This window comes from Anabrus simplex, chromosome 1 (genome assembly GCF_040414725.1).
Source record: "Anabrus simplex isolate iqAnaSimp1 chromosome 1, ASM4041472v1, whole genome shotgun sequence".
NCBI classification, from domain to species: domain Eukaryota; kingdom Metazoa; phylum Arthropoda; class Insecta; order Orthoptera; family Tettigoniidae; genus Anabrus; species Anabrus simplex.
Window position 1 is genome coordinate 1,491,797,492 of NC_090265.1, and position 26,088 is coordinate 1,491,823,579.

Below are 26,088 nucleotides of genomic sequence, written 5' to 3' on the forward strand. Positions count from 1 at the left end.
CAGCCTGTCATAAGAGGCGACTAAAAGGGGCCCCAGGGGCTCTGAACTTTGGAGCGTGGGTTAGCGACCACGGGCCCCTTAGCTGAGTCCTGGCATTGCTTCCACTTACTTGTGCTAGGCTCCTCACTTTCATTTATCCTATCCGACTTATCTTGGTCAACTCTTGGTTTCTCCGACCCCGACGGTATTAGGTTCCCCAGGCCTAGGGAGTCTTTCATTTTCACGTGGTCCTTGTCTTCCTTTGGCCGATATCTTCATTTTTCGAAGTGTTGGATCCGTACATTTTTTCCCTCAGTTTAGTGTTATATAGAAGACGGTTGCCTAGTTGTACTACTTCTTAAAACAATAATCACCACCACCTCATTAAAGGAAACCTCCATTGCGAAGTCATGAATTTGACATGCGTGGAGGAGACGTTAGGATCCCTTATCATAGATGAAATTGCTATCAAGCCCAGAATACACTATAATCGTAATCCTGATCAGCAACAGTTGTGGAAATAGACCTACTTGATGAGACGCTTGAAGGTAAGCTAACTAATCAATTCGAGATGTACAATTTTAATAGGCCTAAAATATCTGAAAGTTTTTTTTTGCTATTGGTTTTACGTCACACCGACACAGATAGGTCTTATGGCGACGGTGGGATAGGAAAGGGCTAGGAGTGGGAAGGAATCGGCCGTGGCCTTAATTAAGGTACAGCCCCAGCATTATCCTTGTGTGAAAATGGAAAACCGCGGAAAACCGCCTTCAGGGCTGCCGACAGTGGGATTCGAACCCACTATCTCCCGGATGCAAGCTCACAGCTGCGCGCTCCTAACTGCACGGCCAACTCGCCCGGTAGTTTTATATTATCTTAGATGCTAGTGCTATTAAGAATTTTCAGAAAAACCTGTCACTCTGGAGTTGTCTTCCTTGGCCATGATATGTGGTTAACTTGTTCGAGTTGCGGAAGAAAATTACAACTGTGAATCATGCTTGGGACAGATATCCTCGGCCACTACTTTCAGTCCATAGATGTGCCTCATTAGGATGAAAGATCATTTAGCATTACGCTACCCATCAAAAAAAAAAAATTGTGCTTCCTGCAAACTATGTTGAATTTTACGCGTCACTCATTACGTTATCTGGAAAATATGAATTTAGTTTAAAAACTTAATGTTTTTGTTGTTCCAAAGTTCATTAAGGCATCCAAATGTGACGAGTGTGATCAGAGAGTACTGACTGTAACTCTCATTACAAAACTTTTAAAACCTATACTCGACAATGAAGCTCATACAATTACAGATGCTCATGACTTGGAAAAGAACTTCAGGACAAAGCCTTTAAGTTGAAAGGTCTTAAAAATGTGAGTTATACGAGCAGTGATCATGGTAAGTCATTTTTAATGTATTACTTTTATTAATTATCGTACTTGACTTCGCCTAAAATAATTCCAAATACCACTTAAATGTGCTTTACTTTACATCCAATCACTTGAAATCACATTTAGGTGGTCCTAACTTCATTATCTGTAGATTTTTACGTCTTTAAAAACAAACATGTACCATTAATTGGTATTTCGCGCGAGCAGAATAGCACGATGTCGAGACCTCTAGCGGACATTCGTAAAACTACTTGCGACCCGCATTTCTATCGGTCCACTTCCCGGCCTTGTATTACTCGTAGGCAACTTATTCTCTTTGGGCAACACCTTTAGTGTCGTTACTCGGTGACTTGTCATTCTCTTTGCTCGGTGAGTTTTCTTTGCTGGAACGAGGATATTCTCTACATTTGTTATCCCTCACGTGTAAACATGGCGGAGGTAAGGTTTATTTAACAATTTTTGGAATCTGTTGAATATCTAGTTAATCTTAACCGTTGTAACTCCAGAAACATTTTAATTAAGCATTTTATGGCAGGTTACTGCAATATTTGTGTGCATATTTGGGATCAGATTTATGCTTACAAGTACCAGACATTCGTACTTACGTGTGTGACGTCCATCTACTGTGTTATGTTTCCAGGCTGAAGAAACCCAGAAGAAGAAGAGGACTTTTAGGAAATTCACGTACCGGGGAGTAGATCTTGACCAGCTTCTCGATATGCCACCGTGAGTTGCTCGTAATTTATTTTTGTTAAGGGTACTGTGTTGACTTGTTTATGTACTAAAGAGCTGCATTTTCTACTTGATTTCAGGGAGCAGTTGATGGAGTTAATGCATTCTCGAGCACGTCGCCGGTTTGCTAGAGGGCTGAAACGGAAGCCGATGGCTTTGGTGAAGAAGCTTCGTAATGCCAAAAAGCAGGCGCCTCCTAACGAAAAACCCGAAATTGTTAAGACGCATCTTCGAAACATGATTATTGTGCCTGAAATGGTTGGTAGCATAGTTGGTGTTTACAATGGCAAAACTTTCAATCAAGTGGAAGTGAAGGTGAGTCTTAAGTTTTAATTCTATTTTACTAAAGAAGTTGCATTATAAGTATGTACGCTGCTCTGGTCATGGATGACAGTGCTCTTATCACCTGCCCAAGGAAATTCCTGGTAGAGATTGCCTGTGCTTTTCTAGGGTTGTGACAAAGGAAAATTCATTGGTGTAATTCAGGTCCTGAGGAACGCTTCGTGACGGGAGTGTGGCCCCAACACATCGTGTTCCCTGTATTGTGACAGACAGTTGGTCTACTTATTGTCTGCCTCGAACCTACGCTGGCGTAGCAGGGGGAGAGGTGATACTCCCAGGTGGCAGATAGGGGGGCCTAACCGGTTTGCTTGTGGACTTTAGGAAAACAAAATACCTCTCGCAGACCAAACACACAGCCCCCTGTGAGTGCGAGATGCACACGGTATCCCCTGCCTGTCTTAAGGGGCAACCAAGGGATGATTGTATTAGAACCATGGAACTACTTGTGATTAGTACCACCAAGCGGGGAACACCATGGGTCACTTTTATGCGTAGTACCACTGTTAGGTACCAAATTGATTTGTGATTAGCAAAAGAGTGCGTTGTCGGCTTTTACAGTACCTGTGATTAGTACCACTATATGAGCGACACCATGGTTCTGGCTTGTCTATGATTATTACCCACTATATGAAGTACACCACGGGATAGCGCAAGTCCCTGTGATTAGAACACTTATGTGATGAACACCATAGGTTTGCGTTTCCTGTAAATGGCGATAATAGGCAACTGACCGTTGATGTATGACGCAAGTGGTCTTGATTATTATCGATAGTTTTCCACCTCTATGACAAATACCATGGTTCTACTTTCCTAGCGATAAGTAGGCCTACCATTATGAGGGGCCGGTGACTTAGATTTTGGACCCCTTTAGACTAAAAGCATCATCGATTCAGTATTATGCTATAGTCGCTGTACCTTGGTCATTAATACTATTGTTTCATGTCGGTTTCTGTGAATGCGAGGCATTGTGGGTCGGATCCACTTATTGTTTTAAATTCATATTCATGCATTCATTCTTCGTCCTCACGTTTTGAAATTTGGTCAGTGGAGGATTTTGGACTTTTGTCATTCCATTTAGTCTCATTTCGTACCATTAGGTGCTGATGCCCTGTGATTAGTACCACTATGTGAGAACAACCACGGGTTTGTCTGGTGCCCATGGTAAGTACCACTGCAAAAACCGTGGGTGTGAGTTACCTGAAAGTAGTTTGGTAAAACTCCGGCCCTAGAGACAAGATATGTCATGTTATAAGTGGAAATTCATGAAATCTTACTTGGAATGTGTCTCAGAGGAGAGGTGTGTTCATTGCGATGTCCAGGAACTCCCCATCCCGCCCCAAGAACTACATTTACTTCTATAACCTAATGAAGAGTATTACATACCATTTTCATTTCTGAAGTAGCTACTTGCATTCCCATTGGCCACCGTAAAGTGGCACACGTTCTCATTCCCGTCAATAATGTTAATCATAATCCGTTACTAACCCCAGCACAATGAAAGCGCAAGGAAATGTAACATGTTAAGGAAACAATGTACAATACAGAACAGCAATAAAGTTATGTGAAACTTGCCTTATAGTAGAGGAGGGTAGAGCGTTGCTGCAACCTTCAGGAATTCATGCACCAAATTGCGTTTCCACACGAAACTAGAGGCCTAGGGCTGCTTTGCGGCTTCTAACCTGGGGGCCCCTTTTCTTTGTCCCTGTATCACAGCTCTTGTCCATAGCCTATCCTAACCGTCCGCATGGCAAGAACCAGTTCAGACCAAACGTGTTTCCACATGCAACTAGAGGCCTAGGGCCTCTTAGCTGCTTCTAACCTGGGGCTTGTGCCCCCAGACCCCGTTTGCTTATCCCTATGTCATAGGTCTTCCAGATCCTGTCCTAACCATCTGCACGGCAAGAACCAGTCCGAGCCAAGTAGAGGCCTAGGGCCGCTTTGCGGCTTCTAACCTGGGGGCTTACGTCCCCAGACCCCCTTTGCTTGTTCCTATATCACTGGTCCTGTCTAGGTTGTATCCTAACCATCCGCACAGCAGGAACAAGTCCTCACCAATCTTGTAACAATAATCACCACCACCAACTATTGAAGCACCACTCACTCATTAGTTCCTAAGAACAGAGGTTGGCAGCACTGAGCACCGCTTATTATCCTTCCTGAGAAGGCCTCGAGCATGTAAACAAACGACAGTCATTCTGCGGGTGTGAAAGTCTTGTCTCGAGGGCTGAAGTAATAATAGTTACCATGCATAAACCCTGGGTCTACATTACCTGTGACTTGTTCCACTTAATGAGGGACACACGGGAATACCGGCGCCCGTGATTAGTCCCACTGAGCAGAGCACCATGGGTCAGCGTTGCTTGCGAGTAGTACCCTTATGTGCGAAACACCTTGGGTTTGTGTTACCTGTGAGTGATGCAGAGATGCCAACTATTACGATTCAATCGTAATAATTACGAATTACCCATCATAATTACGCCTTTACGAATCACACACCACAAATTACGATTTTTTGTTGATTTTTAAATCTAAGTGTATGAAGTGTTCAAAAGGATACACAAGGCGGCGTGAATTCTCAGAATATTATCTTCGGATTTCTCAGAAATAATTTATCCCCCTTTCCTGTCCCTCGTTTAAGAATATTTCGAGTTTTCACGCGCCGAACGCAGTGTGTGCTTCCAGTACCGGAAATTTAGGCACCTGTGAAGTGGCATATCTTGGGGAGTTGTTGTCCTTGTTCGTCACGTGATCAGACTTCCATGCAAGTATGGGAGTTCTTTTGTCTTTGTTTTGACGGTAAATTGGTGACAAACTCCGTTTAATTTTGAATACTGTTTGGGTGACTGTTGAAGAAGTATTTATTGCGAGTTTGGTTGCCAAATTTACATATATTGCTCTTCTAGGATATATGCTAATCGCGTGTTACGAAATGCGAAAGGTTTTGTAATAATGAAGGGATTTCTTGTGCAGGAAAATACGTGTGATTATGTTACCGTGACTAGTGACACTAGTAATAAATATAATTGAAAATTTAGGGAGGTATACTCGGAAGAATGGCCCAGTTTAATGCGCTCCTCAAAATCTCATTCACACGTGTTTTGTAGTGTGTGTAGCCGCGATGTTTCGGATGCGCATGATGAAGATGAACAAGACTGAATTTCGTGCTAATATGAACTCCGAACTGTTAAGTGCTCTGTTAGTGCAGAGGATGCACATGATAAGAAAAGAAAAAGCATGTTACCAGTGTACGTTTACCAAACAGTAACTACAAGCTTTAAATGATATGTAAGTTAGTAAGATCACGATTTAAAAAAAAAATATATATATCTACGACCGCCCCCCGTGCCCTAACGGCTGCATTACGAATTACCTTTTTTGAAAGTTGGCATCTCTGGTGATGCCATTGTGTGCGACATACGCTAGGTCTACATTTCCTGTAATTAGTATCACCATTAGAGAAACTCAATGAGTCTGCATTACCCGTGATTAGTTCTATAGGAGGAACACCATGGTTCTACCTCCCAGTGATTAGTACCATTATGAGGGACTGGCGACCTGGATTTTGGACCCCTATAGAACATAATGCATCATCCCAGTAATTCAGGCTTTGTGAATTGGATCCACTGATTTTTTTTGTTTCACTATCATTCTTTCATTGTTCGTTTTAGATTGTAGTCGGTTGGATAAATTTTGAAGTTTTAATTTTAGTTTCGTTCACCTTTTACCATTAGGGGCCGATGACGTAGCTCTTAGGCCCCTGTGAACAATAATCAGCATCTGGAATGGGATCAACGATGGTTTGAACACAGTTTTTCCAGCTGTACACTATAGTTCCGTTTTTATGAGTTTCAACTTTTTGTTTTGCAAGTTCCTTTACGTCCAACAGACACAGGCAGGTCTCATGCGACGATGGGATAGAAAAGGCCTAGGAGTGGGAAGCAGTCGTGGCCTCAATTAAGGTACAGCCCCAGCATTTGCCTGGTGTGAAAATGGGAAACTATGGAAAACCATCTTCAGGGCTGCCAACAGTGGAGTTCGAACCCACTATCTCCCGGATGCAACCTCACAGCTGCGCGCCCCCAACTGCATGGCCAACTTACGCAGTGAGTTTCAACTTGACTGTTAACCGGGTCAGATGGTGGTGCCAATTTGTTACATGTAACAACTGATTTACAACACGCCACTTGAACGAAAATGTATATAGGCTATCAATTATTATTTGTAACAATATACATAACTCTCAACAGATGAACAATAATACATTTAAGATAAGTCTAAAAGTTAAAAATATCAGTGCTCGAATAGTCACTATACAAAAAAATGAAATGAAATTTCTACTCGCCATCTAGAAGAGCTTGCGTTGCTGATTGATTGTTTCTCTGAAGGAAGGAAAAAAATCGTGCAAAGGGAATACGCCATTCGTATGAGTCAGTGAGGTTTCACCCTCGCTTGACCATTAAATGAGATAATGTCTTCAGCATAATTGTCTCTTTCCTCCTCCGAGTAATTAATCTTCTCATATTTTGTGTCTCAGAACGTTGCTATTCTGCACTTACATGGCCTACGGCTTCCAAAAGAAGTCTTTCAACTTTCAAAACTGTGAAGAGTCTGTTATTCACAGCTACATAATCCTTCATTTGTGCCCAGATCCTTTCTGTGCTGTCAAAATGGCAATAGTATGGTGGGAGGCGAACCACTGTATACCCATGCCTCTTGGCTATTTCATCCATCATATAAATAGTGCCGTACCGGGCGAGGCGGCCGTGAACTTGCATCCGGGAGATAGTAGGTTCGAATCCCACTATCGGCAGCCCTGAAGATGTTATTCCGTGGTTTCCCATTTTCACACCAGGCAAATGCTGGGGCTGTACCTTAAGGCCACGGCCGCTTCCTTCCAACTCCTAGGCCTTTCCTATCCCATCGTCGCCATAAGACCTATCTGTGTCGGTGGGTCGTAAAGCCCCTAGCAAAAAAAAAAAAAGTGCCGTGGGGCGTGTTTTGTTGCAAGAGATCCCCCTTCTTCATTCATGGTGAACTGAAATATTTTGCTCCCTCAGTGACTCAAATCAACTCATTCCTTCTAGCCACCATTGTTCATGCTTTGTCAAGAATGATCGAGTGGTAAGGGGCATTGTCCATGATTATTATGCTATTTTCAAGCAAGGTGCTCAGCAGTCTTTTCTCAAATGATTTCTGATATGTGCTACTATTCATTTCCTCTTGGTAATCTCCAGTTTTCTTAGACTAGAACACACATAAGCAATTCGACACAAAACCTTACGAAGTACCGGCATGAATTACTATGATTCAGCACCCCTTCCCAACAGGTACTGGCATAGTGCCTTCTGTTGAATCATCTGTCCAACCTTTGCTTTGCCATGGGAATGAGAAGCATTAACCCAAGTTTCATCCAACCATACAATAGAATCAAAATTTTCGTCAATCTCTCAGAAATCTGCACGATATTGCTTCTCTTCATCAGCACTATTGGCCTATTAGCGTTCCTGTACCTAAAACCCAGATTTTTAACTTCTCTAAGGGAAGGTTTGCACCCACTGAAACATTTACTGTCGTCAAGAGAACGAAGCAATTTCTCAAGCGTAGGGTGTTCTTTTCTACAGTAATAGGCGTAAATATGCCGATGAATTGCATCTGGTAGGAGATAGTCTAATTCTGTTTGTTTATACCTCTTGTTCCCTGATGTTTCAAGTTCGGACAGCCCTGCTGTCTGTTCCTCAGCAAAGTACTTCTCCCTCCGTATGCTAATAACTGTGCTCCTGTTAATCTTGGTTCCATCAGCTGTTCTCTGAACTGCTTTCACATCATAAGTTATGAATTTCATTATGGTCCATATTGACAATTGCTCACTATCAAAGGGTAGAGAAGGGTTCATCTATTCAGTACCATTAGCTTGTATAGTGTCGTATATAACTGGCTCCTACAGCGACGACATTGTTTAAATTTGGATTGTAAATTGTGACATACCAGATTATTTTATTATTGGTTATATGTAGGCATATGTCTTCCACTTAGATCGTGGCTGAAGAAGACTCAACCTTTACCATTGATCTCTAGGTTTTAGGGATCGTTTGGAATTCTATACATTTCCTCCCCACTCTAGCAAAGTAACAAATCTGTAACAAATCTGGCAACCAGGAGTGGGTTGGCTGGAGGATTTATAATGTCCAATAACGGACCATTTATATTGGTATTATAAATTTACTCATTCAGAACAAATATTACAGATTCCCTATGGGAATCATCTGTATTATCTGATGGCCTAGCAGGCATCAATTTTTAGTAGTGAGACAGAGTGTCTTATAGTGCATTGGCGCTGCCGGTGGCTGCAATTGGCCTACGCAGTGGCCTCCACGGTGTGCACTGGCCATGCGTCTTGGTGGGTGTGCTGGGTGCCGACTGATGGGCCCAGCCTGGCACGCGAGGGCGAAACGCTGGCAACCAGGAGTGGGTTGGCTGGAGGATTTATAATGTCCAATAACGGACCATTTATATTGGTATTATAAATCTGTAAATTAGCAAAAAATGAAGAGAGTTGAAAGAAGTTGCGATTACTATGTCAAATCCATTTTTATATTTAATAATTGGTTTTATGTGTTAGCCATCCAGAATGAGCTTCAGGAGTGAGACTAAAACTTCACAACAAACGTTTCTCTAGTTTGTTACTTTCGCTAGTTTGCCGTTGTGGGATGATTTGTTATATAGTGCTGTCCATGTGCTGACTGTGTATGGGAGGGCCTCCTTGATTAGTTCATTTGTGATATTATTTGGACCAGCAGCTTTGTGGGATTTGCTTTTCTGTACCACTGACCCTACCAGTGCTTTTTGGTAACCACGCCACAATTCACTACCTTTCGGACAGAGTTCATGAACTGGCTGATTATCTGTGGAGACATTTGACATGGGCATGGCACATGATACATTGTTTTCAAATGTCCAATGAAAGGTATTACAGGCATCGAAACCCCAACAAACTATATATATTAAAATCCAGAAAAAGTTGGAGAATTTGTTGGAACCAAAAATGAAAAAAAATGAAAAAAATTTTCATCATGGTGTGGATTACCGTAGTCGCGTCCTAGTTCGTGAACCATGGGCAACGGCTCAGTGGCCTAGTAAGTGGTCCTGAGAGTCGGGATACCAGTTGAGTAACAGAGTCCCACTCCCATTTGACAGGCGAGGGACTCCTTGGAAACAACTTGGCGAACGAAATGGAATTCGATGGGGAGCTATCAATATTAATGGCGTTTATGGAAGAAAGAAATTAGAACTAGGTGAGTCAGCTAAGAGGATGCATCTGGATGTGCTAGGAGTAAGTGATATTTAGGTAAGGGGAGATAAAGAGGAAGAGATAGGAGATTATAAAGTGTACTTGACAGATGTAGAAAGGGAAGGGCAGAGTATGGGCAGGGGCTGTTTGTCAGGTATACCATTGCACGCAACATAGTTTCTGTTAGGCACGTAAATGAGCAAATGATGTGGGTAGATTTGGCCGTTGGAGGAATTAGGATGAGAATTGTCTGTGTATTCACCATGTGAGGGTGCAGATGAGGATGAAGTTGACAAGTTTTATGAAGCATTGAGTGTCATCGTGGTCAGAGTCAACAGGAAGGATAGAATTGTGCTAATTGGCAATTTTTAAAATTTATTTGCAAGTTGCTTTACGTCGCACTGACAGACAGGTCTTATGGCGACGATGGGACAGGAAGGAGCTAGGAGTGGGAAGGAAGCGGCCATGGCCATAATTAGGTACAGCCTGGTGTGAAAATGGGAAACCACGGAAAAACATCTTCAGGGTTGCCGACAGTGGGGTTTGAACCCACTATCTCCCGAATACTGGATACTGGCCGCAATTAAGTGACTGCAGCTATCGAGCTCGGAGTTGGGTGATTTCAATGCGAGAGTTGGAAATAGAACTGAAGGATACGAAAGGATGATTGGTAAATGTGGGGAAGATGTGGAAGCTAATGGGAATGGGAAGTGTTTGCTTGACTTACGTGCTAGTATGGGTTTAGCAGTTGTAAATACATTCTTCAAGCATAAGGCTATTCACCACTATACATGCGAGGCTATGGGTAAGTTATCCATAATAGACTATATCTTAACTGACTTCAAATTCAGGAAATCTGTTAGGAATGTACGAGTTTTTTCGGGGATTTTTTGATGATACCGACCACTATCTGATCTATAGTGAACTAAGTATCTCTAGGCCTAGGGTAGAGAAAGTGAAATCAGTTTGAAAATGAATAAGCATAGAAAATCTCCAGGACAAGGAAATTAGAAGTACATGGATATGATTAGTGAGAAGTTTCGAACAGTAGACAGTAAGCAGGTTCAGGATATAGAAAGAAATTGGTTGGCATACAGGGATGCTGTGGTAGAAACAGTAAGGGAATGCCTAGGAACAACTGTGTGTAAAGATGGCAAAAGGCGAACATCTTGGTGGAATGATGAAGTGAGAGCAGCTTGTAAACGTAAAAAGAAGGCTTATCAGAAATGGCTCCAAACAAGGGCAGTGGCAGACAGGGATTTGTACGTAGATGAAAGAAACAGCGAAACAAATAGTTGTTGAATCCAAAAAGAAGTATTGGGAAGATTTTGGTAATAACCTGGAAAGGCTAGGTCAAGCAGCAGGGAAACCTTTCTGGACAGTAATAAAGAATCTTAGGAAGGGTAAAAGGAAATGAACAGTTTTTTTTAGTAATTCAGGTGAACTCATAGATCCCAGGGAATCACTGGAGAGGTGGAGGTAATATTTTGAACACCTTCTCAATGTAAAACGAGGAAAATTATGTTGGAAAAATTACGCTTGAGGAAGTGGAAAGGATGGTAAATAAACTCCATTTTAATAAAGCAGCAGGAATAGATGATATTAGACCTGAAATGGTGAAGTATAATGGGAAGGCAGGGATGGAATGGCTTCATAGAGTAGTAAGATTAGCATGAGAGTGTTGGTAAGGTACCTTCAGATTGGACAAAAGCAGTAATTGCACCTATCTATATGCAAGGGAGCAGGAAGGATTGCAACAACTATCAAGGTATCTCATTGATTAGAGTACCAGGCAAAGTATTCACTGACATTGTTACGGGGTTACCCGTGGAACGCAGAGGTGAAAGAAGGTGCCGGGGTGAATGGGTCTAACTACAGTGCCAAGAAAGAATTCAAAACTGAAATTGAAGGTTATATTTTTGAAAAGCAACAAGTTAACAAACACCAACCATCTGTTATCTGTCTCCAAGAAACAAACTTTCAGAACGACTTTGCTGCCAATCTAAGACTCTACAGTGTCTACCACAAAAATAGAACTAATGTGAATCATGCGAGTGGAGGAGTAGCTACTTATATCAAAAACAATATCTATGCAAAGGAAATTACTGTTAACACTAATTTGGAAGCTGTAGCAATTTCAGTCCATCTACCACCTTCTCTATGTATCTGCAATGTTTATATTCCAAACAGTTATTTGTTTCAAGGTGACGATCTACGAAACCTTATCCACCAACTACCTAAACCATTCATCCTAGTAGGCGACTTCAACAGCCACAACACGTTATGGGGTAGCCATAGTTCTGATGCAAGAGGAAAAGAGATAGAAAAGATACTTGATGAATTTGATTTAATTCTAATGAACTCTACTGCTCCAACTCGCTTTGACATAGCCCACGGCACCTGTAGTAGTATAGACCTAACCATCTGCACACCGGACGTAGCAACCCTTTTCAACTGGTCTGTTTATTCAACACTCCAAGGAAATAGTGACCACTTCCCGATACTAATCAATAATGAAAATTCTTCTGTCAACTCCTCATTTATTAACAACTCCAAATGGAACTTAAATAAGGCAGATTGGACAAAATTTAGGCAGACAGTCAATAACCACTTAAAAGACTTAACCCCTCCAAATGATTTCCCTTCTAAGCACATAAATATCATTGTTCAAGATTTCACAGAAGTTCTTGTTAAATCTGCAGACATGAGTGTTCCAAAAGTAACCTCAAACTCCTTTAAGAAGAAAGTACCTTGGTGGAATGACACTTGTAAGGAGGCTATTAAGAATAAGAATCGTGCTTTCTACCTCTACAAAAGAAAACCCACACCTGAAAATAAAGCCCAATTTCAGAAATATAGAGCAATCGCTCGAAAAGAAATTAAACTCAGCAAAAAGAATTCATGGCTATCATTTGTCTCCTCGCTAAGTTCCCAAACCCCACAAAAGGAAATGTGGAATAAACTTCAAAGAATAAATGGCAAATATAATCACTTCTACATTACTTCCCTCAGAAACTCTGTTGATGGAACCTTCATAAACAAACCTCAAAACATCGCTGATAAATTAGCTGACACATTTGCCGAGATCTCTAGTGACAAAAATTATGATCCTGATTTTCTCCATACAAAGAAATCCAGTGAATCCGTTGATCTAAGGAAAGCTATCTCTGACCCTAACTATAATCTAAACGATACTTTTCAACTACAGGAAATAATTACTGAACTTGACAAATGTGGCAAATCTAGTCCTGGCCCAGATACAGTCCCTTATGAATTTCTAAAACAGCTTCCACTAAGTGCAATAAATTATCTTCTGGCCATTTTCAACCACATATGGAGCTCTAAGACATTTCCTGACCAATGGCGAAATGCCATTGTAGTTCCAATACCCAAACCAGGGAAAGACAACTCAATTGCAGAAAATTATCGCCCTATTGCTTTAACTAATGCGATGTGTAAACTCATGGAGAAAATAGTCAACAAAAGATTACGCTGGTATCTCGAGCACATAAATTTCTTCAGTAATGTGCAAAACGGGTTCCGTAAAGCACACTCCACAACAGACACTTTGATAAGTCTGGAATCTGAAATACAGGAAGCGTTTCTCAATAACCAACACCTAATAGCAGTCAGTTTAGATATTAATAAGGCATATGACATGGTATGGAAAGACTATGTAATCAAAGTTCTAATGACACATAATATATCTGGAAATATCCTATATTTCATTTATAATTTTCTCCAAATGCGCCAAATTCAAGTTAGAGTAAATGGAATGCTGTCAAAGGAAGTAGTAATCAACAATGGAGTCCCACAAGGATCAGTTATCAGTGTAACACTGTTTCTTGTGGCAATTAATGGTATAGTCTCTAACATCCACTCACCAGTTAAGTGTTGCCTTTTTGCTGACGATTTGATAATCTTCTGCCCAGGGAAAAACATTACAACGACTCAACTCCTATTACAAGAATCAATTGTAAATATTCAAAACTGGACTAAAACCACAGGATTCAAATTTTCTAAAACTAAAACCAAATGTATTCTCTTCTCCAAAAATAAACATACTATCGCTAACCCTGAATTATATATGGAAGACCATAAAATTGAATCAGTTAAAACTATTAAAATTCTAGGACTTCTATTTGATAACAAGCTCACCTGGACCCCATACCTTAAAAATCTTAAAGACGAGTGTCAAAGAAGAATGAATATCATGAAAATTCTCTCAGCAAAAAACTGGGGAGCAGACTACCATGTCCTAATGAACACATACAGAGCCACAATCAGAGCCAAACTGGATTATGGCAGTATAGTATATTGTTCTGCCAGACCATCTACTCTTAAGATCCTTGATACCATCCAATCTTCAGCTCTTCGAATTGCCCTAGGAGCCCACCGCACCAGCCCCATAGCTAGTATAGAGATTGAAGCCAACGAACCACCACTTGAAATCAGACGTAAACAGCTGAGTTTGACATACGCACTCAAGATAGCTGGTACAAGTAACCAACACTTGAAAAAACACCTAATTTCAAAGAGACATAAAGGAAAACTAACTGGATCTCAACCCCAACCCTTTAACATCAGAATATCCAATCTTCTCAAAGAAATAAACCTCAGCCTTCCACCCATTTTATTTCCACACAACTCACTAGATACCCCTCCATGGAAAACTCATTTGCCTCCAGTCAACTGGGAATTGAACAACAATCTTAAAGCTCAAACTGACACAGCAAAATTCCAACAGTTATTTAATGAAATTTGTAATAGATACTCATCATATAGTGCAATTTATACTGATGGATCAAAATTCAATGAGAGAAATGGTTGTGCAGTGAAATATAAAGACTATAGTAAGCTATACAGATTACCAGATCTTTTTACAGTGTTTACAAGTGAACTGTATGCTCTTAAACAGGCCATGATTCATATTTCAAAAGCAAGCTACAACAACTCATTCATAATATTCTCTGATTCCAAAAGTGCATTAACTTCAATACAAAATCCATCAACAACACACCTACTTGTTAAAGAAATTCAAATGCTGTACCACAAGATCAAGATCGCAGGAAAAAATGTTATTTTTATGTGGATCCCATCTCACAGAGGAATACCAGGCAATGAATCAGTTGATCAAGCAGCAAAAGAAGCTACTAGTCTCCCAATCAACGACCGTCAAATTGCTACGCCACATTCTGATATCATCGCTTATATCAAAATCAAACTACACGAACAATGGAAAATGAACTGGCTTAAAACTTCCACTAGCAACCTCCAAAAAATTAAAATGATATCTACAAGAACATATCCTCTCCAAAACCTCACCAGACATGAACAAGTCTTAATCTCCCGACTAAGGATAGGACATACGAAGATCACCCACAACTATCTCCTAGAAAAGAAACAACCTCCCACCTGCAGCAAATGTAACTGCTCTCTCACTGTCAAGCATATCATCTCAGAATGTCAACTGTATGACCATTGGCGCCAACACCACAACATACCTAAAGGAATGGAACTGACACTGTCTTCTCCAGCACTGAGTCATCAAGTCATCAACTTCCTCAAAGACACTGGCTTGCACTCCAAAATGTAATTACATTATACTTATTTTTTTTCTTTACATTTTTATAATTACAATATTATTATTATTATTACCATTATTCTGTAATCATATGTAAGAGTCGCGATAAGACCTTGGAGTTAAAGCGACTATAAACAACCCTAATAAAAAAAAATAAAAAAAAGTTAACAAATTTTCACTTAGTGAGATAACAATGACAAAATAAGAAAAATCCAAAATTTCAGATCTTTAACTCTCCTGGGCTTCAAGCCCCTAGTCTTACAATTTCTCGAGCTCCTAGCCCAAACTTTACAGAGGAGCATAAATTTACCAAAGGGCAGAAATCCCCTAATACCTGGGGCACTTGGTCCCAAAATGGGAATTTTAAGCCTCCCAGGGGCACTTTTACAACACATGAAAAAGAGCTACGTGCTCTCAGCTTTCCAAGCCTATTCAAGGCGATATCAGAAAATTACAATCACTTGCCATCAAGGCATAACTTACAAAATTTGAAACGGGTATCTAGTTTCCAACCTATTGGGCAGTAGCGGAAAAGAACAGGTTAAGTAAATGGCCCGAAACACAAATTGAATGGAGGCGTGTACTTGCACTCCTAAATATGAATTCTTAAAACCTAAAGGGCACTAGGCTGTTGAAACAGGGGCTATTCCCAAACTATGGAGGTGACTCATATAAGAATAAATTACCGAAAAGAAGAAAACCAGTTACAAAGCGTAGTCACCACAAACCAATATGAAGAGGAGCTCGAGAGGGTACATGTATCCCCGATTTACAGTTAAAGATTTTATGAAGTTTTTACATTAGCCAGCAGAAAATTACATTTGTAGGAAAACTAGGTTACATAGTTAATGATTCAGACCTTTCCCTCAGGTTAAACTGCGGAGCTAGAAAGAAATAAAGATGTTATATGGCCATTACCTTGTCGGTGTACTGTTGCCTGATGAAAGAGGCACCTCCTGCTAGACACACGCACTAGGTCAGATGACGATCAAGTGGCCCAGAGACGAGAACATCCGCAGTTCATAAACCCTCGGGGAAAGTTCGAGACCTTTCACAAATAAACCAGCCACACCCTCTCAGTTTTATTGGTGGGTTTAAAAGTTACACATTAAATCGAAGAAGGAGGTTGAAAATTAATTACAGAAATTTATGATTGGCTAAATTCAAAACTGGCGGAAAGAAAAGATCAATATTGCCAACCCAAAAATGAATGAACATAATTTAGTAAATAAAACTTATGAATACAAAACTTCTTCAAATCAAAGGTTCTTTCACTTCGCACCAGGGTGCATGATCATAGTTTTTCAGCGGTGACATCTATGGAAGAATGTCCAAACTTCTTGATGAAGGGTAAACAAAGCAAGTAGAAATTCACACAGTACAGGAAACTTCACAGTAACAAAATTACATCAAATTTTAGTGGCGACATCTTCAGAGTAAAGTTCTAACTTGTATTATTGGTTTCACCTTTGGTGGATAGAGGAGTTCTTCTAGGCACAAGATTTAAATGCGCGGCGTTTGGGTGTACCTCCCGGTATACACATCTTGGAAGGGAAGTTGCGATCAGTGGTTGAGAGGAAGTTGGATGAAAACCAGTGTGGTTTCAGACCTCAGAGAGGTTGTCAGGATCAGATTTTCAGTATGCGCCAGGTAATTGAAAAATGCTATGAGAGGAATCGGCAGTTGTGTTTTCCAGCTAACTCATTCTTCGTTGCCAGCGTTTCGCCCTCATGTGCTAGGGTGGGCTCATCAGTTGGTACCTAGCACACCTACCAATACGCTGGCTAGTGCATACCGTGGAGGCCACTGCGTAGGCTAACTGGAGCCACCGGCAGTGCCAATGCACTAAGAGACTTTGTCTCATTATCAAAAATTGATGCCTGCTTGGCCATCAGATGATATAGATGTTGATTCCTGAATGAGTAAATTTATAATACCAATATAAATGGTCCGTTATTGGACATTATAAATTTTCCAGCTAACTCATTCTTGGTATTATAAATTTACTTTACTCATTCAGGACAAATATTTCAGATTCCCTATGGGAATCAACATCTATATCAGTTGTGTTTGTTTTGTAGATCTAGAGAAAGCATATGACAGGGTAACGAAGGAAAAGATGTTCGCCATACTGGGAGACTGTGGAATTAAAGGTAGATTATTAACACGTTGAGTGCCAGACCAAATTTAATAGGATTGCCGTCTAATGCCGTGAGCTAATAACATCGAGTTGCTCCCTGGTGCCAAAACGTTCACAGGCTTAACCAAGCAAATGATCGCTGAAATTAGGGTGTATTTACGATGTATTAGGTTAACTTATTATGTATATTAGGTAAAATATTGTGACCCCATATGGGGTCGTATTGGTCATTACGAATTGTACACATGCCCCCATATGGGGTCGTACTTTTACAGTAGTTACTTTCCCGACGCTCGGTCATACATTTTCCTTTGCAGGGACGCGTTATATGCTGCTTATTTTGAGAGATGTGTTAGCTTGTTCATACTGAAGCTGTAAAAATTCCCGATTTTAGGTCAGGAAATGTTTGTAAATGACGATCTTCCGATTTTTGGTGGGGAAATTTTCGTGTCAAATTTAGTTACATAATGTAGTGAAAATCATGTGAATTTGGTAAATTAGTATGTAACAGAACAAGATTATAAGAAGAATTAGTAGTTACGGAATATTGAATAAGTACCATATATCATTTTGTGTGTATAGCTGACACTTATACTGATTGTTACGTAGCCTCAGCAGATAACGAGTATTATAACTTTATTATTATTTGTAGTAAGCTAGCAGCATGGTACTCAGTTGTATATATTTGGGCGTGTGCTGTTTTCTCACTATTTACGCACAGTAGGAGATGGTAAGGAGTGATGGGCAAGATAGAGCAGGACATACCCGTAAGAGGACGGGGTAGGACGGGTCTACTCCAAATATGTAAAAGAAGGGAGACATGTGAGAGGCGGGATATGGGAGGAGAGCGGCTCCAGCTTCCCATGGCCGGCCGCAATGGAATGGTGAGAGAACCGTACTGTCATCTGGTAAGGTTGTTGGGGGTCTTCTTTAGAGTCCCACAGATAGGTCCGGTCGTGTCATCATCGGGAGGGAGGCTTTCTTCTCACCAGGGGTGATGACACGGCCGGATAGTAGCAGTAGATTGTCATTAATATTATTTCTTGCTTTTATTTTATTATCTTCTATTTTTCATTTTATGTGGAGACGATGGACATGGCATGTAGGGACTGAGGATGACTGCTGTGGTGACCCTCCCTTGGGCTCACTGGACACTGGCGAAGAGCCGAGCTTCCGCTGCAGCGAGACATACAGTGAGCCATGGCACACCGAAAGAATTGTGAACGAACACGGCTCCTTATGGGCTCACTGCAGCGAGACATACAGTGAACCATGGTACACTGAAAGAATCATATGCTATAATGGACTCTTGAGCTCAGCTCATTTAAAAATAATACCCATTTGCATTCACTGTCCTCTTCTTACAGGGAGGTTTAAATAATAGATGGATTTATTTGCAGTGTTAAAAAGGTAGTCAAAACATAATTGGGGCGCTCGGGGCTAGATAATGGTAAGCCACACATTGAGCAATATTTAGATTTGTACGCATTTCGTATCTGCTAGAGGATGGCAAGCCATTGGCAGAGTGCTATTTGAAGAAACCAAGAGATGGCAGCACATGCTCTGTTGTTATGTATTGCACCGAGACAGCACGTCATTTTTGTGCTTTAGTATGGTAAGCCGCAGCAAGATGGCGTCTTGCAGAGGAAACAGTGTGAGCTGTTGTTTTGATGAAAAATGCATTTTGGAACCGAGACGGAAGGCAATTGACTTGAGAGTGAATCCTCGTGCAATGACAGTGTTGTAGATGTGGATTATCAGCCAAATCCATGTGATATCTCATCAACATCAGAGGTAAGCATCAACGTGTTATTATGTGGCATGCCATATTATAGCATATGACAATGTGGCTTATGACAATGCAGCACATGTAGTACTGTAAGATAACGCTAATATTTTATGGAAGTATGAACTATGGGACTACGTCTAAGATATTTATTATACCGGGCGAGTTAGCCGTGCGCGTAGAGGCGCGGCTGTGAGCTTGCATCCGGGAGATAGTAGGTTCGAGCCCCACTATCGGCAGCCCTGAAGATGGTTTTCCGTGGTTTCCCATTTTCACACCAGGCAAATGCTGGGGCTGTACCTTAATTAAGGCCACGGCCGCTTCCTTCCAACTCTTAGGCCTTTCCTATCCCATCGTCGCCATAAGACCTGTGTGTGTCGGTGCGACGTAAAGCCCCTAGCAAAAAAAAGATATTTATAAGAAGCCAAGTAACCATAAACGACTGTTAGACTAAGATGGGCATTACTAAGTGACTGCTATAGGGGTTATTGTGGCTTGCCATTATACAGCTGTTGAATTGCTGTATTGTTCAGTGCTGTTTCATAGGTTCATGCTATTCGATTTTTATTATTTTTTCTTCCGCAAGGATGAAGACTTAGCTCCCCTTTTTAGAGAGGAGCCTATCTCACCTGCTAAGAATGGAAGGCATCGATGGTGGCAGTAAACACCAGAGTTGAGTAAAAGGGCTAAACGTAAACGCCGGTGTAATCGGGTATGCACTTAAACATACCTATTAACCAGAATTAAAAATATTAGAAAAATAATTACTTTAATTAAATAATAATAATAAATATTATTATTTAGGAGAGCCGGCACAGAATATCGAATTAATATTAAATTAGCAATACGATATGTTTCATAAACACGTAAGATGGACATTATTTTTTTATTTTTAAGGGTGAAGAGTACAATGTTCACGGAGACTTCTGTGAAATTAATGTCAAGAAGCATGGCTGTCTTACACAGACATCGTGGATTGCGACCTTAACACCAAAAAATCGTAGGCCCATTCCTATACAGCATAAGAAACTGTCCGACGTCATGGACCAGCTTCCCTACATACCTGCGGTGCATCATGGATATTATTTATCTCTGACTCAGTACGAAACCACAGAGCAGGTTGAGGAACCTGAATTGATGGCAGTTTCTTAGATGACGGTGAGAGTGACGTGATCGGTGATCAGTAAAGTCAAATGTTGGCACTGAAACTTTGGTGATAAACAATGACAAGCCACAAAATTATGTGTATTAATGTTTTTTATACTATGTACATTAGTTAAAAAGGTTCTATTTCATGTTACAATAATACCTTAATGTATATAGTACCTTATCATTCAATAAACATATCTCTTATGTCCATCACCTGATTTGTGGAATTTTTTGAACCTTCATATGGCTCTCCTGTAAAATTTCCTCAATGTGGCTTACCATTATCTAGCCCCGAGCACCTCAATTCTGAAGTAGCTAGTAAGTAGGTAGGCTATTAGGTTATACTTATTAGTTTAATGAATCTTGGTACTATAACTGAGTTGACATTTGACAATTAAACTCGACTCTAGCCTGCCCTATGACTATGAGTCATGCTCATGACAACTCAGAAGTACCTGTTTTATATTGGGAAGAACAGCTCGGTATTCTCTCATTTCATGTCACATCGTTGCACGTGACTTCAATCATATGTGGACAGACGCAATAACTTAACCAACAGTATGTTGAATCAGAAAACCTGTGGGCTACTGTACATCTCGGGTAGCCTATATAAAATATGACGATTTAAAAAATCCTCAGCTGATAGAAAAATGCATATTTAAAAAATGACTGAGCAAGTTGTCGTGCGGTTAGTATCGCGCAGCTATGAGTTTGTATTCGGGGGGTGGTGGATTCGAATCCCACCGCCGGCAGCCGTTAAGATGGTTTTCCGTAGTTTCCCCATTTTCACACCAGGAAATGCTGGGACTGTACCTTAATTCAGGCCATGGCTGCTACCATCCTAACCTTTCCCAACCTGCGTCGCCGGAAACCTTCGATGTATTAGAGTGACTAGCATTTTTTTTATAAGAAAGGAGTTCGTAGTATGAGGCCAGATCGCAGTTGCGAGCACTGAATGCTGTTGCTGCTGTCTTGCCAGCACATACTACACAGATGCAGTAGGCGCAATGACTGATGTGCCGTGAATCGAATCACTATCGATTCAGTAACGTGAACGGAATCGAATGACCCATCACTATCCAATGGACCTCATGGCATGCTCAAGAAATCTTGTACATTTCTCTTCTTTTCTTTTGTTGTTAGTTGTCATGCATGGAAAGGGGCCTTGTGAACATGTATCGAGGCTAATCGCCTGTTATGTTCAATGAATACTAATACTAATTTTGTTTGTATAACTTTTAATTTGAGTAAGAGGACCTAGCAGCGATGATTGTGCAACATGGGAAACCAGTAACTATATCGTTGAATACGGTCATAATTGTTGCAACAGCTGGCTTGCAAACCCACAGTACATTGGGGATGTGTATGCTGAAGACTAATTCATCAATGTGGATGAACGTGCGAGGTCGCTATTTGCTCTGTACTGGGTTCAAAACCACTGTAACTATATACTTCGTCTATATCATCATCATTGTCGTAATCTATAATCTTCATTTCCGTATTGACGAATTGCACAATTAAAAATAGGAGAGGATTTCCACCAATCAATACTTATTTATTGCATATATTAAGCTACAGGACTGGTTTCGACCTCATATACAAGGTCATCTTCAGCTGAACCATACATACATATTTATATAATGAAGCTTTGATTAAGATTGTGTTGTTAAAGGAATGCTATATGATGATGATGTACATTTAGTCACATACAAATGGGGCACGTCTTAGCGTGAACTGGCGTATATGTCATTCTGTACAATATTGCAACTGTATGTCTAAAATATTATGTTGAAGGTCTTAAAATTAGTGTATAAAATATGTCTTTACTTAAACTACCTTATATATATATATATATATATATACACACACGAGATAAATACAATATATAAAAATACTTCATGCATATGAACGTTCGTTCTTGCTTGTTGGTCAATACATCAACTAACTTCCGTATTTAAGTCTTATTTACAGTTGTACACCTCAGCTGCTATTCTTGGAGTTTGTAAAATTACATGGGTAAAAAAATGTTGTCTTCCTGTGTATATGTGGGATAAAACACTTTCAATTTTTAAAAAAAAGGTGCCAAATGTATGGATGAAATTCAACTAAAGTATGTTCAACTCTGCTGTGTGTGTTGCCCTTTTATTGGAAACAATTCATGTTGTCCTGTGGCGTCCGTAAATTTGGATGACATTGGGTTCAAAGTAGTGGCTCCTTTCCCATTTGTAGCTGTGCAATGATATGTTTATCTGTGGAAGATAAGATTGAGTTATAAGTGATATCGTGTTGGAGGAATGTCTACGGGTTATGTGTGTGAATTGGAATATGTACTTACTGTTGTTGGTGTAGCTGAGTTGTGTTTGACGTGCGAGCCTGTAATGTACTACTTCGTGTTCTTCTTGGGCTCATACTAGCTGCTGTGAGGGGAAGGGAAGGAGGGGTAGGGAGAGTTGTTGTTGTTGTTGTTGTTGTTGTTGTGGGGGGTAGGGGTGGAGCTGGGTGTGTTGTTTGGTGTTTTTCTGTTGCGTGTCGCGTTCTGTTTATCGATTAACTTAAGGTAAGGGTTTTTTAGGGCGGGGATAACTGTATTGATGATGATGTTAGTTTTTTCTGTGATTTCATTTATGTTTTAATTTGGATTGGTGTACTGATCTGGAGTGATGTAAAATTCTTCTGTTATGTTGAGCAGGGGGCCTTTGGGGTTTATGTTTAGGATTTGCATATCGTTATCGTTACTTAGGATGTGTGTTCTCCCAGGATGGTAATATAGTAGTGAGATTGAATCAAGTTGTAGTAAAGCTAATGCAGTGAACTTGCAGTTGCGATCAACAGTATTCTGTAAGAAGGAAGTCAGCTCCCAGACAAAACTCTTTACATTGGTCTATTTTCAGACCAACTTTGCTTTACGGGAGGGAAAGCTGGGTGGACTCAGGATATCATATTCATAAGTTAGAAGTAACAGACATGAAAGTAGCGAGAATGATTGCTGATACAAACAGGTGGGAACAGTGGCAGGGGGTACTCAGAATGAGGAGATAGGCTAATTTAGGAATTAACTCTATGGATGAAGCTGTTCGCATAAACCGACTTCGGTGGTGGGATCATGTGAGGCGAATGGAGGAGGATAGGGTACCTAGGAGAATAATGAAGTCTGTTATGGGAGGGTAAGAGAAGTAGAGGTAGACCAAGACGGCGATGGTTAGACTCAGTTTCTAACGATTTAAAGATATGAGATATAGAACTAAATGAGGCCACAGCACTAGTTGCTGATAGAGAATTGTGGAGACGTTTAGTAAATTCACAGAGGCTTGCAGACTGAACGCTGAAAGGCATAACAGTCTACATTGATTATGTATGTATGTATGTATGTATGTAAGAGTACCTAGTGTCCTTAAAGTGTCTTCTCGGCACTGTATTCATGCAACAGTCTACTCTCACTCTGTAATTCTTGAGACACAAGGAACATAATTGAATGATTCAGCATTGTTTACATATCTCATGCTTAAGTATCACTTAAAAATTGGTATTGTACAGTATGTAGTAAAACAAACAGCACTGAAATCATATCGTCGATGCCAGGACAAAACCTCCCATGTGAAATATTTTAGCTTAGAACTGTGGCCGGTAAGGTTCTGTCATCTAAGGTGCAATATTGTCGAGGCATTCTCACTCTTCATAATGTATGTGGTGCCGGTCAGTATATCTCCAAAAATATTATCACATAGGAGGTTTTGTCCCGGCAACGACGATATGCTGTGAACATCAAACTTCACTGAATATTGCCAGTAATCTGCTGTCATTGGATGGAGCTACAGTTCACACAGTTAGGGGTCACTTGCCTTTTTGCAGCAACACTTTGGAGATCACCTGATTTTTCATGGAGCGGAGTTCCCTACCCTTCCCACTCTCCAGATCTTGCAGCCCTAGATGCCTGCATATGCTGAAAGAATTGAATATCTGGTCAAATGACTTGCCGAGGAATGTTCCTCAAAGATACGAGTTTCATTGTTTCCGTATTGAACTGAGATCACAGAGATGAGTTATTTATAAGGTTCAACCTATTCAGTACTAATTAGTATTGAATAGTGCTGCTGCAGAAAGGCAAGTGACCCCTGACTGTGTGGGCTGTACCTCCATCCACTGACAGCAGATTTCTGGCGATAAGGTTCAACTTATTCAATACTAGGTTGAACCTTATAAATAACTCACCTCTAGGAATGTTCTCACGTTATGAGAAAAGTGTCCTTTTAATGTTTGACAAAATACAGGGCCATTACGAACAACATGCGAGACATGAAAATGCAAGTTTTGAATAACAAATTGTATCAACACAGTTTGGATAAGCGTTGCATGTTTTGACATATCACGATGTTCAGGGAATTATTGTAATTTCAGTACTGTTTGTTTTGCTGCCCATTGTACTATTAACATTTTTTTTTTTTTTATGTGATGTAGTTCTGTTTAAAAGGTTATGCTGTAAAGAAAAGAAGCATAAAGTTTGTTACATTTATGAAAATGACTTTTTTTTTTTTTTTTTTTTCAGCCAGAGATGATTGGACACTACCTGGGAGAGTTCAGTGTAACGTACAAGCCTGTGAAGCATGGAAGACCTGGTATTGGTGCTACTCACAGTTCCAGATTTATACCTCTGAAATAAATTGTTTGTAATATTTGATTTTCAACAATAAAATGGTTTAACGTGTAATTATTGTTGTTCATCCATTTCTTTTGAGAGTACTTGTATATTGATTATATAGAGTGATTCATGACATGTCATTACGCCTTATTTTTTAAAAGGAATGTCGCATGAAGATAGATCCTTTCTCAACATTTACCAGATTTCAGAAACTGGAAAGTTAAGAGTTTTAAAAAGATTTGATGTAAGAAGACCTAAGTTAGGGAGGTAAAATAAAAGGTCATAATAATGAATGTTCAGAAACAATTGATGACTTACTTTGAAACCCTTTAGCACGTGGCCTAAGGCGGGACCAACTACGTACCAAGAATACGTTATGCATAGACCTGTATTATGCACGTACTAAGTTAGTCTGGAGATCATCCTTGCACATTGCTGCCAAGCTTTGCAAATTACTTGTGAGCATGCGCATAAATCTCAAAACAGTGCACACGGCCACTTGATGTATCATTTTAGCTAGCGCTCTGGAGATCTTGTTGACAGTGTTCGAAGATGTCTGTAACAATTCGTGTTCGTTTCATATTCATGTGTGCAGACCTGACTGATAAGACGTCAAAAATATGATTTGGAGACCAACTGGAGCCGAGAGGAAAGATTATTCCTCTTTTAATGTGTAGAGGAGAGATTAACAGTGGTGGAAAATAAAATCTACTTCCACAAGTTCAAACCTTAAGATACATAATTATGCTAGTATTATAAGTTTATAAAATAAAACTCATTCTGTACCTGGACAGGAGCTTACAGATAACCTGCTGATATTGCTAGTTGTATTAATGTGACAAGCAGAAATTATGATTTCATGGATTATATAGACCATAATCATGTCTGTTGTTAAAGCTAGCTGATTAAAAACATTGTAACTATATTTCGAAGATTTTTAAAATCCAATGTTGCATAGACCATGACCTTCCGGGCTATCGTGCCATGAAGCATTGTTTGGTTTAACCTGAACATAAAAGAAAACTTTCCTTTTTTGTTAATATAAATTTGTGTGTCTTCCCCTCAA

At 40.2% G+C, this 26,088-nt stretch overlaps 1 protein-coding gene across 1 annotated transcript; it reads left to right on the forward strand.

The window, feature by feature from the left end:
* The first annotated feature begins 1,694 nt into the window (after window positions 1-1,694).
* Window positions 1,695-25,091, forward strand: RpS15 (ribosomal protein S15). The gene is made up of 4 exons (XM_067153253.2): window positions 1,695-1,803; window positions 2,006-2,091; window positions 2,178-2,412; window positions 24,930-25,091. The coding sequence occupies exons 1-4, from the start codon at window positions 1,795-1,797 to the stop codon at window positions 25,041-25,043; spliced, it is 444 nt and encodes a 147-aa protein (XP_067009354.1). The 5' UTR covers window positions 1,695-1,794; the 3' UTR covers window positions 25,044-25,091.
* The last annotated feature ends 997 nt before the right edge of the window (window positions 25,092-26,088 follow it).